Source organism: Emys orbicularis, chromosome 2 (assembly GCF_028017835.1).
Source record: "Emys orbicularis isolate rEmyOrb1 chromosome 2, rEmyOrb1.hap1, whole genome shotgun sequence".
In the NCBI taxonomy this organism is placed as follows: domain Eukaryota; kingdom Metazoa; phylum Chordata; order Testudines; family Emydidae; genus Emys; species Emys orbicularis.
Genome location: NC_088684.1, coordinates 40288039 through 40304863, shown reverse-complemented (window position 1 = coordinate 40304863; position 16825 = coordinate 40288039). Strand labels below are relative to the sequence as shown.

General features: G+C 41.7%; 1 protein-coding gene across 3 annotated transcripts in view; it reads left to right on the top strand.

The window, feature by feature from the left end:
* The first annotated feature begins 5028 nt into the window (after positions 1–5028).
* VPS13B (vacuolar protein sorting 13 homolog B) overlaps positions 5029–16825 on the top strand; it is a 947892-nt gene continuing 936095 nt past the window's right edge. For all 3 annotated transcript variants that reach the window (XM_065397834.1, XM_065397833.1, XM_065397835.1), the window contains exons 1-2: positions 5029–5193; positions 14559–14702. In XM_065397834.1, coding sequence (XP_065253906.1) covers positions 5047–5193; positions 14559–14702 — 291 coding nt within the window. In that variant the 5' untranslated portion in view covers positions 5029–5046. The remainder of the gene's footprint in view (positions 5194–14558; positions 14703–16825) is intronic.

Here is a 16825-nt window from a genome sequence, read left to right as displayed (position 1 = left end):
ATTTATAGACAACAGTCATGACCCCTCTCAACATTCGTTTTGAGAGGGTAAACAGGACAAGCTCTTCCAGTCTCCTCTCCTAAGATAGGCCCTCTATTCCCCGATCATCCTAGAAGCTCTCCTCTGCACCTGCTCCAGTCTGAATTCATCTTTCATGAATATGGGTGACCAGAATTATATACAGTATTCCAAATGAGCTCTTACCAGTGCTTTGTATAATGGCATTAATACTTGTCTATCTCTACTGGAAATGCCTTGCCTGATTCATCCTAGGATCATATTTGCCCTTTTCACAGCCACATCACACTGGTGGCACATAGTCATTCTATGATCAAAAAACACAGCAAGGACTCTCTCCTTTGTCGCTTCCAACTTGTAGCAGAAATTTTATTATTAGACCCAAAGTGCATGACCTTGCATTTTGTACTATTTCTAAATGTAGTAAATTTCATCCCATTTCTGTTACTCCAGGCTTCAAGTTCACCTAGATATTCCTATATAATATCCAGTCCTCTTCTGTAGTGACCATGCCCGCCAACTTTATATCATGTACTAAATTTCATTACCACACTCCTACTTTTTGTGCCATTAATAAAAATATTGAATAAGACTGGTCCCAAGACCAATCTCCACCGGTAACTTTCCTCCAGTCCAGTAATTCACCTTTCAATACAACCCAAGGCCTTCTCCCCTTTAGCCAGTTCTTTATCCACCTTACAATTCTTATACTCATACCCATCTTTTCTAACTAATCGTTTCCTAGGTGGTACCATGTCAAATGCTTCCGTGAAGTCCACATATATTAGATTTACTATATTTCCCTTATCTAAAAAAATCAGTTATTTTCTCAAAAAGGAAATCAGATCAGTCTGGTATGATTTACCTTTTGTAAATCCATTTTGCATTACAACTCTTTTACTTCTATGAATTTAATTATTCTTTCTTTCACAATTTGTTCTAAATATTTGCATACTACTGAAGTCAGACTAATGGGTCTGTAATTGCCCAGATCACTTTTCCCCCCTTTCTTAAATATAAGTACAACTTTAGCTATTCTCCAGTGATAGAGTACTACCCCTGAATAGACTGGTTTATTAAAAATCCTTGCTACTGGACTAGCAATCTCTTGTATCAGTTCTTTTAGTATGCTAGGATGGAAATAATCTGGCCACCCGATTTAAGCTCTTTTAAGTTTTTCTTCCATTTTAGATGTGGTAATTTCCATTTTTGTACACTCATTTCCATAAGTCATCCTGCCCTCATGCCGATATTTCACATTATCATCCTTATTGAAAAATGAGGCAAAATACTGAGTTAATTTTTGGGCCACATCTAGATTAACTTTAATCTCCTTCTCATCCACACTGCATAGCAACCGAACCTCATCCTTCCTTATTCTCAATTACATAACTAAAAACCTCATATTTTAATTTCCTTGGCAAGAGCAATTCATCATGACTTTTAGTAATTCTCACTTTATTTCTACATTTTCTAACCTCCGATATGTAGCTTTCTTTGCTGATCAATCCCCCTTTCCGTTCCCTATAGCTTTCTACATACTCTTAATAATCTTTTTGAGGTGATGATTCATCCAGCTGTGGCTGGAGCCTTTCCTAATCATTTTTTCCCCCTTGCTTGGGATGCAAAGTTCAGATAGTTTTTGTATAGCTGATTTAAAGAAATTCCAAGTCTACTCCACATTTAAGTCCCTGAGTGCTTCAGTCCAGTGACGTCTTTAACTAGTAGATGCGCATGTGACTAGTCACACTTTGTTGCTTTCACTTTGTTGATCAATTTGCACACCAGGAGCTCCTTGCATTCCTCCATTTCCCACTCCGTGTGCCATTCTCCCATCTCCCTCTATATCAGGGACACCCTACAACACCCTAACCCAAGCAGGGACTCTGTGTGACCTCCATCACATAGGAGCTTTGTGTCCCCCTTCCTATTCCTCGCTTTTGCCACATGCCAGGGACTGTGTCTCATTATTGTCCCCCCATACCATTTTCCTCTATTCTCCCCCTACACCCTATGCCAGGGCTATGTGTGCCCCATAATTCCCCCATATAAGGGTCCCTCATTCTTCCCCCTATGGCAGGGGCTCTATGTGCCTTCTACCCTTGCTATTTTTATTTCTTTTCTTTCTGGGAGCTACATCAGTCAGTGTGTCAGCTTTTTAAAATTGTATTGGGATGGGCAGAGCTGAGAGGGTAGTATTGTTATGCTGGAAGGTGTTAATGGCTGCTATCAACTGGTTTTTTGATTTATAGACAATTTAGAAGCAGCTGAAACTGCTGGCTCTGCTAACCAGATGCAGGGGCTCTTCATTCCTCATACTCCTCTTCTCGTTTTCCAATTTTCATGAAGATGAAAAGGGTTCAGGTCATTGATGCCTAGAATATTCCCTAAAATGTTGCAATTGATCAGATGTAGTGTTCAAAAGTTATCATGTTATGAAGGGACAGACAAACAAAGAAATGCCATTGAATTGAGTGTAATACCCTCAGCAAAGTGTGAATATAATGCTGTACTGGTACTGTAGTTTCAATACTGCCCCATTCTTAAAAATTACAGTAAAATTATCACTGTTTAGTCCACAATTTAAAATGAATCGATTACATATCATACATAAAACTGAGGCTGGTTACTTCAATTATCTGTATTTTATATATAAAATTACTGTATTTTAAATAATTTACACAGTGGGGTGGAAAAAGGAGGATCCCCCCACACTCCCAGTTCTCTTCCCTCATGGTGGAGGGCAGCAGAGCGCAACTCCTGGAAGGGAAGATTTTCTTGTGTGTCCTAGGGCGAGATTTCCAGTCTCATTCACCACATGGCCATGGGGAGACTCAGCAGTTGCAAACCCTGTCCCCCTCACAGCAGGTCCATCCCTCTTTGCTTCTGCTCAAGGGTGTCTGGCTTCTTTCTCCCTTCAGTTGGGCCCTGCTGCTACTGTACAGAACCCTCCCTCCTGACAAGAAATGAACAGGCTCGGCCTACAACGAGGTTAAATAAGAACCCCATCCCAAGTTATAGTACTACCTTCTCCGTGTGTGTGTGGGGGGGCTTTTATCCAGGCACAATTACCCCCCATCTCCACCCGGGGGACTTTTACCCCGGCACCATTTAACCTCCTGCCCTAGCGATCGTCTTCCCCCGCGGCGCTGAGCCCCCAACACGCAGCTGCTGCCCCGAGGCCAGGCGAGGCCCGCGCGGCCTTCCCGCCTCTCGGTGTCACCGCCCGATCCTTCCGGCCGGGCAGCGCGACCGAGCCTGCGCCGAGAACGCGCGGGGGGCGCGTGAAGGGAGGACACCAACCGGGGAACCCGGAACTGCCGGCCGAGCGGTAACGGCCGCGGCTGCCAGCCAGGTGAGGCGCTGCGGGCAGGTTAGCCTGGGACGGGGCTCAGGAGACCGGCTGCCGGGGTCGGCGGGGAGAGGGCCCTGGGGACCGCGTTAGGGGTGGTGAGAGTGCTGGGGGTGGGTGTTGGGCAGGTGGGGTGTGTGGCGGGGTGGTAGTAGCGTGAAGGGGTTGGTTGGTAGCAGGTAGTGGCGAGTGCGGGGCTGGGGGCGTGGGTGTGTGTGGCGGGTTGGGAGCAGGCGGGGGTGGGGTTGTGTGGGAGGGTTGGGGGCTTTTACCCCCCGCACAATTACCCCCATCTCTTCCTGGGGGGCCTTTACCCCTGCATCTTTTACCATTACCCAAGGGGGAGGATTAGGGTCAGTCAGCGGTGAGGAGCGGGAGGGTTGTCGGGGTGAGGGGCAGGGGATGGTGAGGGGCAAGTGGGAGGGTTGGGAGCAGGCAGAGGCGCGGGTGGGTGGTGAAAGCAGGGAGGGGTGAGGGGCAAGAGTGTGGAAGGGCTGCGGGCTGGCGATGATGGGGGTGAGTGGGAGGGTGGGGGGTAGATGGGGGTGAGTGTGGGAGGGTTGGGGGCAGCCAGGGGTGATAGTGAGGGTGGGAGCTTTGAAGGCAGGTGGTAGTGAGGGGTGAATGTCCTGATATAGATGTGGAATGATTACCGGTAGATTTTTATTGGTAAATGTCAGGAAATGTTAATTTCACAGTAGACAAACCTACAAAAAATTTCCTTCCATAATAATAGAAATTTACAGACAGGCAAAGTAAGAAAAATGCTGCTTGAGAATTTATTAGAGTTTGGTTTAAGGATGTTTACTTTGTATGTTTCACATGTGTTGTTGAGAATTTGTAATTTAAGGTTTATAAAGCTTTAACTCTTTGAATCTGAATGTCTACTTTTCATTAAATAATTATTCTAACTCACCCCCCATAATTTTGTACTACTGTGAAAATTTAAATAGATAACAATTGAGAAAAATGTTTAAAAATAAACCAATATTGTCTATCAAAATTATAAAAAGTAAAAATCAAATTATGCCAAGCCTATTTATAGGATTTGTGTAGTACTGAAGTGGGCTAATATAAGATTGCGTTATATGCTGGACAGTCATGAAAATAAGATGTGCATGTCTTGTGACTATCTGTGTCAGAAACTGTGCTATGCCAAATGCAATTAGTACTTTGGTTTGCCAAGAGTGGTAGGAAATAGAACTTCACTCTTGATATCTAAAAATTGTTCAAAACTCATTATAAGATCGGTGCCAGTTCAGTCCGAGCCAATGTTCTAATCTGTCTGTTGTCATCAGCAAAAGGTGAGTTTATAAATTGGCAGGATTTGTGTAGATCCAGAGATTACTATTTTCCTGTTAAGTGTTATGTAAGGATATGGCAAGCATGCTGTCCTGCTGCTTTATTTTTTATATATTGTACAAGCTTACTACTGGTTCTAATGCAAATAGATTGGAAATTCATGAACACAAATATTTAATATATGTACATTTTGAGTCTCAAATGTTTTCTTTAAGTATATATAACCCCTGTTTAGTAAGCAAAACTTGAAATAAATTTTCACATTTCCATACATTGCATTAACTAATGCTGCTAATTTTTAATGTGATCTCTTACTGATTCTTTTTTTTTTTTTTTTTTTAAGTGGTTGGTGTATAATCCAGAAATCTTCCACAATGCTAGAGTCCTACGTGACTCCTATTTTAATGAGTTATGTGAATCGCTACATTAAGAACTTGAAGCCCTCAGATCTGCAGCTGTCACTATGGGGAGGAGATGTGGTTCTTAGCAAACTTGAATTGAAGCTGGATGTACTTGAACAGGTATGTTAACAGTAGCTACTGTGTATGTGGCTCAGTTTAAAATAAGTTCAGTAAAATGTTCAAGATACTATCTGTATATCAGTATTCACTTACAATCATTATTATTTTTGCTATCTGTTTTGTTCCCATCTAGACCTCTTTGGAGCTTTCCCCCCCATTGGTCAGCTGCTTTGGGAATCCCACATCCCCTGTTCTAGTGGATGAACAGGGAACATTTGCATTTCTGCAAATCACTGTACTTGAAGAGACAGCCGTCTTATGAGCATATCCCTTCTTTCAGTGATCAGTTATTTCACAGTACCAGCACTTCACTGAACTGCTTCTCCCTTTAAAAAATATTACCAATCTTTTATTTTACTAACTGAATTTAATGATATTTAAAACCATTCAAAATGTTGTGAATCAAATTAAAATCCTCCTTTCAATCATTTAGATGCAGATTTTAATTTACGGGACTCATTGCAGAAAGCTTCCAACTTCTTCAGTAGCAGCTTTCCTCTTTCTGCTGGGCTGTGCATGGAAAGACTGTAGTTCTGTAGCAAATTCTCCTCCCTCACCAAGTGTCTGATCCCTTTTGGTGATCTCAGTTTGCAAGTCCAAGTCCAGCTGGGTATCCTTGCTTGTATCGGTTGTTTCTGGCATATCTAATTTCCTCGGGGCATTTGTCAGTTCATATGGGGTCTCTTCTACCCCTTTGCTGAGCCCTGGCAGGTCATATTGATGGCTGGCTCCAAACTTCATATCAGAGGCTTGTACCAACTCAGTTTCTCTTTTTGTGGTTTAAGTTTTACAGCACCATTCAAGCTAGCAGCGAGAACACCCTCATCCCCAAACACTCTTCTGTTCATATCACCAACCATTCATTTGGGGTATGGTAAAATGAACTAAGAAATTCTCCCAGGAAGGTTTTTCCTCAATGATAGTGGGACTTCTGATTTATTTTAGGCCCTGAACATTTGTTTCTTCCTCATCAGAGTTCCTGTAGGATACAAATAGACTGGAAATCTCCAGTTTTACCTAAATTCTGGCTTGATTCCTATGGCAGTGGCTGACTTCTAAGGTTGTCTGCACCCTCCTGAGTTTTTTCGCAAAGCAGTTTTTCAGTCCTTGAAGTCCTTGCTGCATCTCAGCTTTATTAGCAAGTTCTCTGTTGGCCAAAGCTTTCTGGTTATTTCTATTTCCTGAAAAACTTTTTGGTCCATGGTAATTAAGTCAGTGGTCACCTGTTCAATCCACTTTGCTAGCACAGACTAAGCGTTTTGTAGCTGGGTTTCAAAATCTGTCCTGACCCTTCATGTCTTCTTAATCAACAGAGGTTTTGTTTCCAGCTGATTATGTTAGATCTCTGCCTTTGGGCTATCCCTCACTTCTTTCTGAGAAGTTTCCAGAAACTATGTTAGGTCGTCTTTTAATTTCTTCTGGCGTGCTTTGATTTCTGCTAGTGTCTCAGCTATTTGTTCCATTTTGGTTCAGCAGCAATACCAGCTCACTAGCTCTCTCCTTGGAAAGTATCCCACTTTGATGACTACTCGTATTGCCTCTCCAGTGAGTGATAGAGCCTTGTAGGTCAGTTTTCCTTTGAAGGAGAAATTGATAGTGTGGACAACGGGTATTTTCTTTGGGTAACTTGTTTTTATTTACACCGTATACTCTAGTCCTTGAGCAGGTGCATTCACAAACAGCATGTAGGCAATCCGCTCTTTCAGGAATCTCAGCCCACAAACTGCCTGGTTCCTAGGAAGCAGGTCTGCACCTAGAATTTACTTCAGTTAAATTAAGGCAGAGAGCAAAACATCTTGTTGCTTTCTACAGCTCCCTCAAAAGGAAACTGCATCACAAAACTAACAAAACAGCATTTCTTCAAAGACTCCTTGCACCTCTGTAGCGCTTAGTGAAGATGCTACCTGCATCGATGGGAGAGCTTCTAGGTGTAGGTACTTCACTTCCCGGAGAGGTGGTAGCTATGTCAATGGGAGAAATCCTCCTGTTGACATAGCGCTGTCTATGGAGTTCGGTTGGCATAACGGCATCCCTCAAGGGTGTGAATTTTCCAAACCCCTGACCGACATAGTTATACTGACATAAGTCAGTAGTGTACATCAAGCCCAAGAAAAGACTTAAAAAAAGAACTAGTTAAGTTCCAGGAGGATAGGTACGTCAATGGCTATTAACCAGGATGGGCAGGGATGCTACATGATACTCTAAATGTCCCTAGCCTCTGTTTGCCAGAAGCTGGGAATGGATGATAGGATGAACCACTTGATTGCCTGTTCTGTTCATTCCCCTGGGGCACCTGGTATTGGCCTCTGTCAGAGGACATGATGCTGGGCTAGATGGACTGTTGGTCTGACTCAGTGAGGCCGTTCTAATGTACATCCCTACCCTGATATATAACGCTGTCCTCGGGAGCCAAAAAATCGTACTGCGTTATAGGTGAAACTGCGTTATATCGAACTTGCTTTGATCCGCTGGAGTGCGCAACCCCGCTCCCCCGGAGCGCTGCTTTACCGCGTTATATCTGAATTCATGTTATATCGGGTCGCGTTATATCGGGGTAGAGGTGTACTTGTAACACTATGCTTAACAATCCCATCTGGTGATTCCTGCCATAACGTAATTACTTTTACTAAGTATAGTAAGTGGACATGTTTTTTGAAGTAGTTGGATTGGAATAGAATCCCTTGAATCTAGGAAAGAAAGCATAGTTTTCTGGTGATCCATGAAAATTGGGTTCATTTAATGGCTCTGCTATAAACTTTCTTTTTGACTGTGGGCAAGTTATGTAGGCCCCCATCCTGCAAACATTTGCACCTGCAAATCTCATTGAGCTTAGTGAGACTACTTATGTGTGCAAAATTGCTCCCTTGTGTATGTTTTCTCAAGACTGGGTCTTTAATCTGTATGTGCCTCAATTCCCCACTGGTAGAATGGGATAATCATAGTAAGAAGGAGTGTTGTGAGGACACATTAATTATTGTCTGCGAAGTGCGCAGATACTATGATGTAGAAAATTCATGTAAGTATTGAGTTTAATATTTGGTATATGTATATATCTATGGGAAACAATGGAGTCTATTGTCATTTTACTTATAGGAGCTAATGTTGCCTCAGATACTTACATGCAACTCTTATTGACTTGAGAGTTGTGGATATAGTTATTGTTATTATCCGAAAGCAAAATTTAGTTCAACAAAAGCAAGTTTTTTGACACCTGTTAGTCTACGTGAAATGAGTGACCTGGTGCTCTTAGTTTAATTTTACATGGGTAGGTGCCCTCATTAAAACAATAACTATAACTGACACTCTGGTTGGCAGCCTCATCAGAATTCAGAGAGTGAATGGGAATTGAAAATGGACTACATTCCGCCTTATAGAGCAGAGGTTCTCAAACTGTGGTCCGTGGACCACCAGTGGTCTGCGAGCTTCATTCAGGTGGTCCGCGGATAGTTCCTTCTAAGGTGCGCACCTGGGCAGCCGTACATGAGAGAATGAAGGGCCGCCCACGTAATTAGTGGAGCCGTGCAGGCGTGGCTCCACTAATTAGGTGCCTGGACCCTGGAGAAGATGAACATGTAAGATGAGATGGTGGCCTTGGGGGGAATAGGGAGTGGGTGGGAGGGGCCAGTGCGGTGAGGTGGGGGAAATAGGAGGTAGGTGGGGGGCGGCAGTGGGGTGAAAAGAGGGGGTGGAGGGGAATTTGGGACGTGCAGGGCTGTGGCGGCCAGAAAAAGAGGCGACTTGCTCCAGCTCCAGGGCTGCGGCTGCCGGGGAGAGACCCCCCTCCTTCCCAGCCCCAGCTCGGTGGCTGCCACAGCAGGGGAGAGACTACTGATATTAAAATATGAGTTGTGTGCTTTTATTTGTAGAACAAAAACATGTTAATTATTATTTAGTTTTTTTAATATAGCACTTTTATCCAAAGTGCTTTACAATAGTTAGCTAACGATACAAACAACATTTGGAAAGCTCATTAAGTGGTACGCCAAGACCCTCAGCAATTTTCAAGTGGTCTGCGAAAGAAAAAGTGGGATGGAGGTACACTGCAAAAGCAACTAGAGGAAATGTGCTGAATCTATTCTGTCGATGCCAGGTTGGAGCCAGTACTCACTGAACTCAGTTGAAAGATTCTCATTGACTTCCAGGAAGGCTTAGATCAAGCCCAAAGAGAGTTTTTCAGTCTCCTGGGCTATCAGGCCACCCTCCTAAGGTTTTTTTAAAAATAATTTGCAGAATTTTATGTAAATAATGCTAATAAGTGCATATAAATGAAATTTAACTTCAGTTCAATTTATCTCAAGAGCGCGTGTATTGTTTTTTTTTTTATTATTATGCAGGCACTGCTTGCAACTATGTAGTTAAGCCGGAGTTCCATTTTTCACTTAAAGGAAAGGTTCAGCATTTTTGTTAGGTATGAAAAATACATGCATCCTTATAAAAATGGCAGCACCCACTCTTTGAGTACAGAATGAATTTTCTCAGAATTTACAAGTAGATCTTTGGAGTTTAAAGTTAATTAAAATGTGGTCCTTTAAGAAACTTTAGACGTAAGTCTTTTCCTTTTCCAAATGATCTTGAATGGAATAATGGAGACTCTTCAAAATTTTTATATAATTAAAATTAATTGAAATATTGTACATAGATTATAGTGGAAAAAATTGTGTTGAAATTAAGTTATTAACTATTTTGTATTACTATAGGCACTATAGAAATCAATAGCTCAGGTAACTTTTAAGGGTGGGGGGGGCATTGTGGTATCAGAAGAAACTCAACAAATCATAATCTTTCCCTTTACAGCTGTCTTGCATGCAATGTTTCTATTGGTTGAATGAGTCAGTAGTGTGAGGGAGACAGGATACATGTTAGGCATTCTCTCTGGTATTATTGTTATTTGTACACCTCTACCCTGATATAACGCGGTCCTCGGGAGTTATAGGTGAGACCACGTTATATCAAACTTGTTTTGGCCCCCCCATTCCTTGTTCCCTGACCGCCCCCTCCAGCGACCCCTGTCCCTAATCACCCCCAGGATCCCACCCCCTACCCAACCCCCCTGCTCCCTGTCCCCTGACTGCTCCGACCCCTGACAGGCACTCACCGGCAGCGGCGGGAAGCGGAGCAATGCGGCCCCAGCCCGCTCCACTCCGCCACCTCCCAGCTGCGGCGCTCCGCTTCCCGGCGCCGGTGAGTGCGGGGAGGTTGGGGAAAGGACGCCCCCCGTACTCATCTGCAGTGGGAAGCGGAGCGCCGCAGCTGGGAGCTGGCGGAGTACAGCGGGCTGGGGCCGAGCTGCTCCGCTTCCTGCTGCTGGTGAGTGCAGGGAGGTTGGGGAAAGGACGCCTCCCCGCACTCACCTGCGGTGGGAAGTGGAGTGACGCGGCCCCAGCCTGCTCCGCTTTCTTTTCCCCAACCCCCCGCCCCAGCGACACGGCTGGGGCCGGGGCAAGGTCCCGCACTCACCTGCGGCGGGAAGCGGAGCAATGCGGCTGGGAGCTGGCGGAGTGGAGCGGGCTGGGGCCGGGCTGCTCCGCTTCTGCGACTGCTGGTGAGTGCGGGGGGGGATCCCTTCCCCCAAGCCGCCTCTCCCGAGCGACATGGCTGGGGCCGGGATGAGGGAAGCAGAGTGGGCTGCTCCCGGCCCCCCGCTAATCCTCCGGGCCACTCTGGGACTGCGGGGCCCCCAAAATTGCCCCTCCCCCACAGCTCCTGCCTCCTAGACCCTGGGGGTGGGGGGGCCCTGACCGCCCCCGAGACCCTCTGCCCCTTATCCAACCCCTCGGCCCCGGCCCGGCACCCGTAACACGCTGCTCAGAGCAGCGTGTCAGAGCTTTACCGCGTTGTATGCGACCCTGTGTTATATCGGGTTGCATTATATTGGGGTAGAGGTGTATTACCATTGCACCTAGGAGCTCTACTCGTGGACCAGGACCCCTCTATGCTAGGCACTGTACAAACACAGAACAAAAAGACTGTCCTTTATAGATTATTTGGTCTAGTTGCACTGCTGTTTAAAGGTTCAGTGGCTGAATTATGATTGGGTGTCTGTGCTCAAAGGACTCTCAGCTGTGCTCAAGGTAGCACTGCTGGGGAACTGAAGCAGAAATGCAGAGAGATCTCTAATCACATACAAGCAATGGGACTTTGGGGCTGTACTGCTTCTACCTCTTTCTCATATTGCTGGTCTCAGTGAGACAGCTGTATAAATCAATAAGTCAATTGCAAAGTAAGGGACAGATTCACCTTACATTTTGATAGTTTTACGCTGCTTTGGCAATGCAAAGCAGCAGTAAACCTCACTTAACTGGTCAATATACTCTGACTGCTTTGTGCTTCTCTGGTATATTGGTAAATCTGCCCTTAAAAGTTAAAATAACGTTTTAAATTTGTTGTATATTTTCAAATCATTAGAAGTATTGAAAGTAGGGATGTAAAATATTAACCGGTTATCTGGTAAGTATTGGTCTTACCGTTAACCCACCCTAACCGTTAACCCCCATGCGTGAGTGTCAGATTGGTTCTCCTGTCCCGGGCTGTGCCAGCCGGGAACAGCCCCAGGCTGTGCCAGCTGGGAGCAGCCCTAGCAGGCCCTGGGAGCTTCGTGGGGGGGTGGCCAGCCAGGCGGACAGGGGCTGCGGGTTCTGTTGGGGGGTAAAGTAGTCCCCGGCCTTCCCCTGTGCCACTGGGAGGGGTACGGTTGCGGAGGTAGACGGCGCGATGGTCAGGGAAGGGAAGCTGCTGCTGGGGTGGGTAGCATGGAGCATCTGCAGATGCCGCATTGGGACAAACTAGGTAGTTTACAGTCTGGACTGTCTGTGTGTATAATTCTGTTTGCACATTAGAAATCTGATCAAGTCATGATCACTTGTACTGAAGCTACCATTAATTTTTAGATCCGGTTAAGGTTACACTTAAGAGAAATCCAAACATGTTAAGGTACAGAAATGCACAGTTAAAGCACCCAAACAACCTTATAGCGGTACCATGAAGGGAAAATATGAAAAAACTGTCTTTAAAAATTAGTTTAACCTAATCTTGGAACTGCAAACACAAAATGCCTTAATTATTATCGTATGGCTATTGTATGGCATCACTGTAATATATTATTTATAGACCAGAGTCCTGAATGTGAGGAAGACAAGTTTTGATTTTAATATGGAAGTACAGGTAATAATACTTAACTTACCTACCTGTCCCACGGGGATATTGAGGGTTCATAGATTTTTAAGGCTTGAAGGGACCACTAAAATCATCTAGTCTGACCTCCTGCATAACACAGGCCAAAGAATCTAACCCAACAATTTCTGCATTGAACATGTACCTTGTGTTAGAGCTACAGCATATATCTTTTAGAGTTTGTATAGTACTTCAAATTTGTAAAACACTGTAAGTGTTAAGTATTAAACAAATGTAATCTAGTATAGTTCAACATTCCATGCAATACTTAGTTTAATGGGAAAAGATTCCATGAGAATGGAAGGGGAATAAAAATAAGGCCTCTGTTATGTTTGTTAGATTAGTAAATGTGGCACACACATTTGTTCTGTGTTGCCTCAATTATCATTCTTAAGTACCACAACAAAGGGTTTGCATTATATCACTGCAGAGACAATTATTTGTCCAATTAGGATAATGTCAGACAACATTTGTATCAACATTCCTTTGGCACAGAAAGGTTGATTTACCTTCTAAGTATATAGGCAATCTGTGTCTCTCTGCATTTTGCTCCACTTCCTGCTTTCAGAAGTGTTCCCCCCCCCCCCCCCCCCTTCAAAGGATTTTTCCATATCTTGTAGGAAGCTTTGGACACAAATGGGACTTTGAGTTAAATACATCTGGTAAATAATGAAAAAAAGCTATTTCAGAATGTCTTTTAAAATAAACTTAGAATTCCCACATGTAAAGGCAAATCAGTGTCTAAATAAACATTGCTATACTGATGATTGGCATAGAAATTAAATATTTGAGAGACAAGAAGCCTAGCTTACTTCTACAACTCAATTAAATTGCAGCTCGTACTGGCCTGCTATCTTCCTGTGTGAAAGCCTCACCTGTATGTTACACATTTTTTATTTTGTCAGGCTGTTGTAGAGTATAGTGCTTCTTATTCTTACCTGCTTGTTTGGGCTGTTGGAAAGCTGATGTAAAGTGATTGGCTCCATTTGTTATAGGCTGCAAAATGGCCTATAACATTTTGAGTATAGAATGAATTTTCTGAGAATTTACAAGTAGATCTTTGTTTGGAGTTAAAGTTAATTAAAATGTGGTCCTTTGAGAAACTTTGAATGTCAGTCTTTTCCTTGTCCCAAATGATCTTGAATGGAATAATGGAGACTCTTCAAAATTTTTATATAATTAAAATTAATTGAAATCTTGTGCATAGATTATAGTGGAAGAAATGCTTATAGTTAAAAAAAATATCTGAATGTAATTCATCCTGACCATGTTCCAAAGATTTGTTGTATATACAGTGTGTACAGAAACTCTCATCCGTATGTCAAATACACTACAAAGTAAATCTTTGCTGTGTGGGGTGTAGCCTGATTAGATTAGTCTTCCCATGTTGACCTCCTTTCCTCCTGTTTGACTTGTTCCCTTAACCTCTAATATTATGTTAACACTGGAGGAAAAGAGTACAAACTCAACTTTATATATTAAAAGGAACCAACAAGATACATATATAATAAAAACATCCCTCATACTCTTTTTACCATAGCCCTCATTCTTTAAGTACCTGCTCCATCTTTGTGTTTTTCATTTCTTGCTGTCTTTCATCTGATTTGAGCCTTTTCCTAAGAGATACTGAGCACTTGCAACTCCTGTTGAAGTATTAAAAGGTTTTTGGAGCAGAGACCTCTTTTCCTCCCCCCCCCCCCCATGCAGTTCTTAATATTAATCTGTAAGGCTCCATGCGCTCCGCAGGCACTATAGAAATAATACAGTATGTGTATGAATATAATTAACTTTCATTGTTAATTGTTGTGAGTATGCTATAGTTATGTTTCTAGAGTAGTGATGCATTTCACTGTAGCTGCATATAAGAGACTGTGGTTTAAACCTTTCTTAATTATCAGGGACGTAGTAGAATCCAGATGTTTCCTTTGAACACATAAGCACAATAAATGTGTGCGAGTAAATGCATGTGACCAATTGTTAACTAAAGTGCCAAGATTTATGCCATACATAACTGACGGTGAAAAAAAGAACTTTTGAGGATTTTTTTTGGGGTCGAGGGTGAGGGCGTGGGCGCGAGGTGACTTTTAAGATTTTATTCTTAGTTTTTTTTGTAAAGTAGCAAATGTGTCCTTGACAATTTTGATTTTGTTTTTAGTTAAGTTTTAATATCTAATTGGTTAATTCATATTTTTTAGGAGCTGAAACTACCATTTAGTTTTTTAAGTGGACATATTCATGAATTACGAATCCATGTACCATGGACAAAACTAGGCTCAGAACCAGTTGTCATCACTATCAATACAATGGAGTGCATCTTGAAACTAAAGGATGGAGTCCAGGTAAGAAGCCTATGATGAGTTTATATAAAATATAGTTGCTAAAATTGAGGGTTTTTCAAAAAAAACTGATAAAGTAGTTGATGTTGTATTACAGGAATGCTAATTTGTTTTGTCTGTCACGTCTGGCCAAAAGTCTTTGTCTGCACTGAAGCAATAATCATGGCCATGTTTGGGTTAAACATAATTAACAATTATGAATAATGGGTAATTGTAATATCACAAGGACTTTGATGCTTTCTATTCTTTCACTGTATTTGCTGTAGTGTTGTTCCTGCAGGTGTAAAAGCAGGTTAATGAATCTCTCTGCCAAAATTTTCCTATGACTAGGCAGCAAATGAATCTCAAGAGCAACATAGCATCCTAAGTGCTTCCAGCTTTTACCACCCAAGAAGTTGTGTCCCACTGCTGGATTAAGTTATATAGAGCATCACTAGGCTGTGTCCTCAAGAGATGAGTTATTGCTGTAGGAATGCTTTATTAAAGTTCCTATTATTGCAGTATAGTTATCTTTTCCATTTTGATGTAATAAGTTATTTGCTTAAAATATTAAGTCTTTTTGGAAGACATTTTTAGTATCTTATAAAAGCTTTTTATTTAGTTGTTTGTGACAGACGCATAACAACATTTCATGTCTGTAAAATTTTCATTCCACCACAATGAAATCTGGTATCATACCAGCAACTGGATATTATTATATTTTGCATATATGAGTTTAAAAAAAAGTACAGAGCTTTGTGAAATATGCAGTAGCATCTTGACATACTTCAGCATTCATTGTCTATCAACAAATATGTTGGAACACTTCAACACTAAAGCACGTTTTAGTTCTAGGTTTCTTACTTTGTCTAAACATTTATTTCATTTCAATAGATACTCCAATTATATTTAGTTTAGAGTCCTGGGAAATAAACATATGATTTACACATCTTCTATAGAACTTCCACAATTTGCTTAATGAGCTGTTAATATTTGATACCAATATTTAGATATCTGAAAGTAATTACATTGGAGAACATTTCTGCATTACATTTATATGATAAATGTTCTGTAATGAAAGTCAATCTATTTCTGGAATTAGAGATTTTTGTTTTGTTTTGGAAAACCTGGTCCTAGTTATGCCACCCATGCAGTGCGCTCTCTCTCTCTCACTGTCTCATATATATCTATATATTTTATGTATATATAAAAACAACACCCAGACACTAAGTATTTTTTCAATGGTAAGGTAGAGGTTTCAAGGCCAGATGTCCCATAAGAAACACATTTTAGAAGCAGCAAATTACAATTAATTATAGAAGCTACGGAAAAAGATATGTAACACATGACTTTGTGCAACCAAGAACTAATATTTGATATTGGACCATGCAGATGGCTACTGCTGGTATGATCAGATTTCCTGCTTGCATGGTATTTGAAACTTAAATTTTGTGGTGCGTACAGCAAAAGGTCAGATGTCATGAATGTAAAGCACTCTCAAAACAAGTATTTGTTACAGATGTTTAAGATTCAGAGGCAAGAAAGGATTTTTGAAAATTACAACTGACATTTGAACAAATTATTCAGTGGTATGTACACCCTGGAGAGTAACATTTGGGTCTGTGCCAATGATAGCGTTTATCTTTGAGTAATAAGAGTGCAAATGAAAACATTTTGTTGTTTTCTATGGGTATATTTTTAAGAAGCTATGGGTTTGATTTTATTTCATGAAAAAGTATTTGTATTAGAAATTAAGTGTTAAGAAAAATGAAAATGATATCTAATGACTTCCATGTCGAATTTATTTAAGTATTTTTAGGCTATTTTAATTTGCACTATGTAATTGTAGGTTGAATGACTAAGACTAAGCCTTTTATCATCAAAATATTTGCTTGTTAGAAACTGTTAAAATGTACACACATTGTAATAGGTAAAATGTCTTCTCAAAACACTGTGATGATGGAATAAATGTTTAAAAAAAATTATTTTGAATTAACTATCAACTAAAACAATTGCACCAAAGAACTTCAAATCAGTAAAATAATAAGAAAACATTGTATCCTGTCCCGTGTTAGTTAGCTTAATTCTGCATTTCGTTCCTCAGGCAAAATGTCTGTTGGAATCATAAGTAGTTTGTCTGAGCAAAG